Source organism: Alnus glutinosa, chromosome 2, assembly GCF_958979055.1.
Source record: "Alnus glutinosa chromosome 2, dhAlnGlut1.1, whole genome shotgun sequence".
Classification (NCBI taxonomy): domain Eukaryota; kingdom Viridiplantae; phylum Streptophyta; class Magnoliopsida; order Fagales; family Betulaceae; genus Alnus; species Alnus glutinosa.
The window spans coordinates 28,950,701-28,956,806 of NC_084887.1; the positions used below are offsets into that span (position 1 = coordinate 28,950,701).

Here is a 6,106-nt window from a genome sequence, read left to right on the forward strand (position 1 = left end):
GCCTTTTTGTCTAATGATCGAGTTCCTCATTCCCACACATAAACGACCAAGAAAAGGTCTTCGCACATCTGCGTTCACGCTTTGACCAAGAAAAAATAAATGAACAAACAAAACATGTTCTTATCTTTAAAGTTGGAATTATCATCCTAAATGTCATAATCACCTTCAAGTACAAATAACCACTACGCCTTTTTGTCCAACTATAATGTGTACTGTAATTGTATTGTAAACTTTGGGATTGAAATCCACGTCAATTAGCTATTCAAATTATTAGCAGTTAATGTGAGAAAGCCTATATGAGATTTATCTGTTCCAATAAGTGGCCGAACAATTTAAAATTTATTTGGTTAGGTGGTGAGTTCCGTATGAGCTCTTTTGCATTAGCAATTTGAACAGCTAATTGTTGTGAATCCTTATCTGCCATTGGCTCGAGAACTCGTATGCATTAGGAGTATACAAGCGCTCTTAGTAACCTGGCCAAATCCCTTTGGGAGCGAAAAATGGCGTATTTTCCAAATGGAAGGACATGGGGAAAGCTCATATAATACAGCAACCATGGAATTGGGTGGAAAGGACCAATAGAAATGCCTTTCTGGTATGGTGAGGAATTTGAGTTTCTTTAAGACTGACTTTAACATTGATATAGACAAATGTGTGTGTATGGTTTCTTCATTTCTTGTATATATAATTTCTCAAGTGGCCTTTCGAGGAATAGAGCAGGCAGCTGAAATATTTAATTCGTCTTTTCCTCCAAATTAATTTTTGGATTCTTGGAAACTTTCCACCACTATTGGGGTTGGCGTGACTTTGGGTGAGATGGCAATTTCCGAGTGAGAATTTGTCAAAGCACCAAGTATTTGATTTTGTCAAAGCACCAAGTATTTGATTATTCATACACCGCCTAAGCCTAATCCAATAATTTTTTTTTTTTTTTTTTATTTTTTTATAGGTCTAATCCAATAATTTAAACTACTCAGATTTCTCCTACAAATCCACTTGTCGTATATATAACATTACCCCGAGTCCCGACCCTTTACATAACATTCCTATTTCCTTGGGTAGATTTTTCTTTTTTCTTTTCTATTTAATTTCTATCAAATGATAGGAAATAAACATACACCAAAGACAACGGCTACCATAGGCCTAGAGGAATCAGTTGGCAGAAGAAAATTCCACCAACAACGGGCATCCATCGTATACAGACAGAAGGTGTGGTTTAGAACGTCGACAACAAAGGCAGAAAATAATTCTTTTTTCTTTTCTTTTTTTAATCTGGAAAAATATAAAAACCAGAGATGCAATAGGAACAGAAAAATTACACCAAATATATAACGGTATGAAAAGCTAACAAAAAAAGGCAAAAAACCATATATATTGAACAGAGAAACATAACAAGCACCGGAACATTAGCAATTATCAAAACAAATTTACAGGGTAGATTTTACCAAAATTAAATCACCATCCGCCTCTATACAGAAATTTTCCATGGTGATCACCTAAAAAATACACTCCCCCACCCCCCATCTTATATTACAAAATAGCCGTGTGCTCCACAACAATATTCAAACCTTTCTAAACAACACAAGGTTTGGTGTCTCTTACATGTTCAACCAAGCTACTTACAGAGATATTAGCAATAAGATGATCACCAACAAAAGATATGATATATACACTACTAACAGAAGGATCTTAATCCTCTCCAAAAATATTCGAACTTCCCTCTTCTTGTTAAGTCTGCTTTGTATGAATTCTGACATTTAGCTCCCTTCTATGTACACTTCCTGTGATGGATTTCTAAGCCACAGCAGGGATGCTGGAATTTTGGCGATCCCTGTTGAGGCAATCAAAACCTTCTACTCTAACTGCGGCCGGTTTCAGCCCAAACTTCATTCTAGTACAACCTCCTTTGCGTGAAGATGACGATGGAGATGAAACGCCGGATGGAGATGGTATTGACAATGGCGAAATAGGAATCAACTTTTCATCTCCAAATCGAGCATCTTGGATTAAAGGGTTGGCAGATCTGCTCGGAGGAGACCCACAAAAATATGGTGGTGATGAGGCAAACTGGGTTGCAGATAGTTCTCCCACATGACCCTCCTGTAGAAACCAAGATATCAGTCACAATCAAAAGACCAGATCAGAGCAAATGCCTAGCATTATAGAATTAACTAACCTAAACATCCCATCTAAAAGAAGAATTAATTGCAACGGACTAGCAAGTAAACAAGCAAAAGATCAGCTGATGACAGCTTAAGATGAAATTTTCTTTGAACCTAAACCATTATCCATGAAACATTTCTCAATAGAAAATAATTGCTGCCACATACTACTTACAGTAAGGTATTAGGTATATATCGAGAGAACTGAACCCTTATAATATTTGGCATAGTTTTTCACAAATTATTTTCCAAAACAAACCAGAATCGATCCAGAAAATTGAACCCTTAAAAATGATTTTGCAAATTTTTTTCTCACATGCTATTTTGGAAAAAAATTTGACTAAAATCAAGTTTCCATCAAACATGCATCCATCGGTTTAAAAAACCAGATCATTTATTCCAAAAAAAAAAAAAAAACACTTGCTGGCTTCATTTGCAAACAAAAAAATGTCCATACAAAAAAAAAATAAAAAAAAATCATACCCTTCTTCAATATATTTATCCTTTATGCATCTCAATTAAAAACCAAAACACAAAAATGAAACAACCAAATAAAAAGCTCAACTCACCTTCATAAGAATGATATCCAGTAGCTCTGCTCCAGCCTTCGAATCACAAAACTCACCGTGATGACTGTTACCCAAAACCAAAAATCCATCAAGTTAGAATCTTCAAACGCTTGTGATATTCAACACCCACAATCAAAGCAAATTGGTCTAAAAACTTACCTCATGTGCCATCTCAAGGGCCTCACTTGAGTGTTAGCCAAAACCCCGACACGACGAGGCTTTGGGCAAACAACAGGGCCCTTCAGATCAGAGATCGAGACGGAGCTCCTCATCTCTTCGCCGCCGGCCACAAAGGCGTTCTGCTGAAAATTACAGTGATTCATCTTCCGAAACGGATCACAGCAGAACGCCTATGGTTAGCACTGTGAAACAAAAAGATTCAGCCGATTATTCACGCGAGATTTACATAGCTCAGAAAAAGGGCAAACTTTCATTCTTTTGTATCTAAATCCATTTGCTTACAACCGAATGAGGAATACAAATAACAAAAAATTCAAATCTCGGTATTTAAGGGTTAATTGAGCTTCGAACTTTAATTTTTGCCAACGAAAACAAGACATAACACATGAAAACCAAGAATTCTGATTTTGCTTTCGTTTTTTCTCGATTTCAGCTCATTTTCTCAGCAACCAAACACAGCTACAAGATTCGCATACGCTACTAGTAGATCTGAGAATCAGACCTCGAAGAAAGTTATGATTCATGCAAAAAGAAACGAAATTCCTCAACATCTAAAACTCTTTTCAGCGTGTATTATCGGCACCGCTTCAGATTGATTTGCAGTGGAATACAACAGCAAAATGGAAATTTCGACCACAGCCAAAGAAAACATCAGATCCGTTACCAAAACAGGATGCTAGGTTTTGTGAATAATTGTTAAAAATTGGAGGGAAAAAACAAAAGAAAAGGCCAGATCTGCGAAGAAGACAACTTTACTACTTGTAGAAAGAGAAAGAACTGATTCACAAACACACCTAAACACAGAGAGAGAGAGAGAGAGAGAGAGAGAGAGAGAGAGAGAGAGAGTACCTAAGAAAAGGGAACGCTCCGAGAGAAGAAAGCAAAGGAGGTCGGAACCACGAGGGAGAAGAATGAAAGATTGGAGCTGAGATTAATTTATAGGGGCTGAAACGATGGTATCATGGTACAATGGTAGGTGGTTGAATCAGAATTTTATCGCGTTCGCCGAAAAGTAAAAGAGTATTTTTCGTTTTGAATTAAAAAATAATAATAAAAAAAATAAAAAATAAAATGATTCTCTTCGGACCTAGGTGGGTAAGTTGTAGCCCTCGCTTACTTTTCAACGACGTTCCTACTACAATAAATTGACAAAGGCTCCGACGTAAAATTTTGTTTGGAAAATATTTTTTTTTTTAAATAATAATAATAATAATAATAATAAATGATATTTGGTACCATCGAAAATGTCCTTTTAGAACAAATGTTTAAGCATATGGAGTAAAAAGGGTATATAAGATCCCATATATTGCAGGTAAAATCTCTTTTATTAAGTTGGGTGACGCAAAACTCACAGATTTATATATTTTTCTTATAGTATATACCATATCGTTATTTTACTATATAACGTTGTGCTGTTAATGCATCTTTAAATCAGTCATTGTTAATAAAAAAATAAAAATTTAATTGATAATGTCACTTTTGTATAATAAAATAGTAATTTAGTATATAGCGTTACGCTTACTCTTCTTCTTATATTTCATAGTTTGAAGTTAAATATATGGATTTGATCTCATTCTTACTCTACTATTTGGGTTTTATTTTGGATAGCATTGGTCATAGTAAGTGTTACACTCGTACTTTACATGAAAGTCTTTGGTATTTTGACTTTGCATAGATTAGGGCATTTGAATTTATATAAATTTTTGCAATCTAGTTTGAGTTATGATTATCTATAAAACCCTATCATTGCTTATTGAAAATCATTGCGGAGTTTTATTCAATCTTGTATGAGTATAAAACGATCGACACTCTCGAAGTAGCTAGAAAAATCAATTTTGTCCTAATTTTCTTTTATGTTGAATATAATTTTCTTCGGCCTGGGATCTTCTGGTTGTCTCTTTATTTTGTAGGTACATCGCTTTCAATACAGAAAGCCTCATAAAATCTTGACGCCTTGAAGGTGATGGATACCCCCCCTCCCCTCTGAAGGGTCCTCATAAACTATCTTGGTGATGGCTACCCCATTAACACTGTCAAGTATCCGACCTAGAAAATGCTATAAATAAATATCATACAAATATTTTATAAGTATTTTATAAAACTGATATGATATTGTCTAATAGCGATTGTATATTTTATTTTTTAGCAATGGCCGGCTGATTCAAAAATTACTAGCTAGGCATCACCCATTGACTATTATAAACTAAAAGATTCAATACACATAATGTTTACGAAATTGTTTTTTCATTTCATCTTATTAAATTCGTAGAGTTGAAAAACAAATATAAGAAATTGCTATAAATTCTGCAACTACAGCAGCTATTTATATACCCCTAATCTAGAGGATTTTTAATCTATTTCTTTCCAATCAAGTCATTTTTAGGGGTTGTAAGTTTTTTTTTTTTTTTTTTCAATCAAGTCCAATTAGGGGAAGGAAAATGAATATTTTCTATAGTTTTTGGGTTCGAAACCTAATTGTACGGAAAAATTAGTGGCAAAGCGTTATTTCCATTGGGATATGGATGATCAGGAGCCTTTAATTCCCTGTTGAATGAAGAGGAGTTTTTAACTTCCTAATTAGTTTGAAATTAAACCAGCACCGCACACAGGGAAACTATTTTTCCTTTTAAAGACTATTTAATGCTAATCAACTTTTTATAAGAGTAACTAATTAAATTACAGAGTATTACTAACAAAAGGTTATTATATAATCCATATGTAGAGCTCTATATGGGAATGGAGTTGTTTATAAATCTATAATCACCACTAAATATTTTAATCCTTCTGTTTACTTATGATAATAGACTCTTTTTTTTAGCAATTTATGGTTAGAAGTGAAGAATGACAATGCAGGGGCAACGACGAGGGGTTAGGCGTGGAAGAAAACGCTCGTTTTAATGACGGGTTAAGTGCAATTTTGTTTCGGACAATGTGGCGAGGTTGACTTGATTTGGCAATATTTAATGATTGCAGGACAAGAGTAATTGTATAGACCACCTACCTTCCCTTTCTCATTTTCCAATCTTACGTGGCATGGTTCCTACTGCCAATGTTATTGGACGAATTGACTTTTTTTATTTATTTTTTACACTTGAAAAATTGTCCAAAACCAAAATATAGACCGAATGATTGATTTTAAACTATAAGAAAATACAATGGCTAATTTTATCACTTTTAAATATTCAAAGACTAATT

General features: G+C 34.4%; 1 protein-coding gene across 1 annotated transcript; it reads right to left on the reverse strand.

The window, feature by feature from the left end:
* Window positions 1–1,389: 1,389 nt before the first annotated feature.
* LOC133859260 (uncharacterized) lies at window positions 1,390–3,920 on the reverse strand. Its single transcript, XM_062294594.1, has 4 exons — window positions 3,761–3,920; window positions 2,891–3,093; window positions 2,732–2,795; window positions 1,390–2,100 (listed from the first exon to the last, which is right to left on the reverse strand). The coding sequence occupies exons 2-4, from the start codon at window positions 3,052–3,054 to the stop codon at window positions 1,795–1,797; spliced, it is 534 nt and encodes a 177-aa protein (XP_062150578.1). The 5' UTR covers window positions 3,055–3,093; window positions 3,761–3,920; the 3' UTR covers window positions 1,390–1,794.
* Window positions 3,921–6,106: the final 2,186 nt, after the last annotated feature.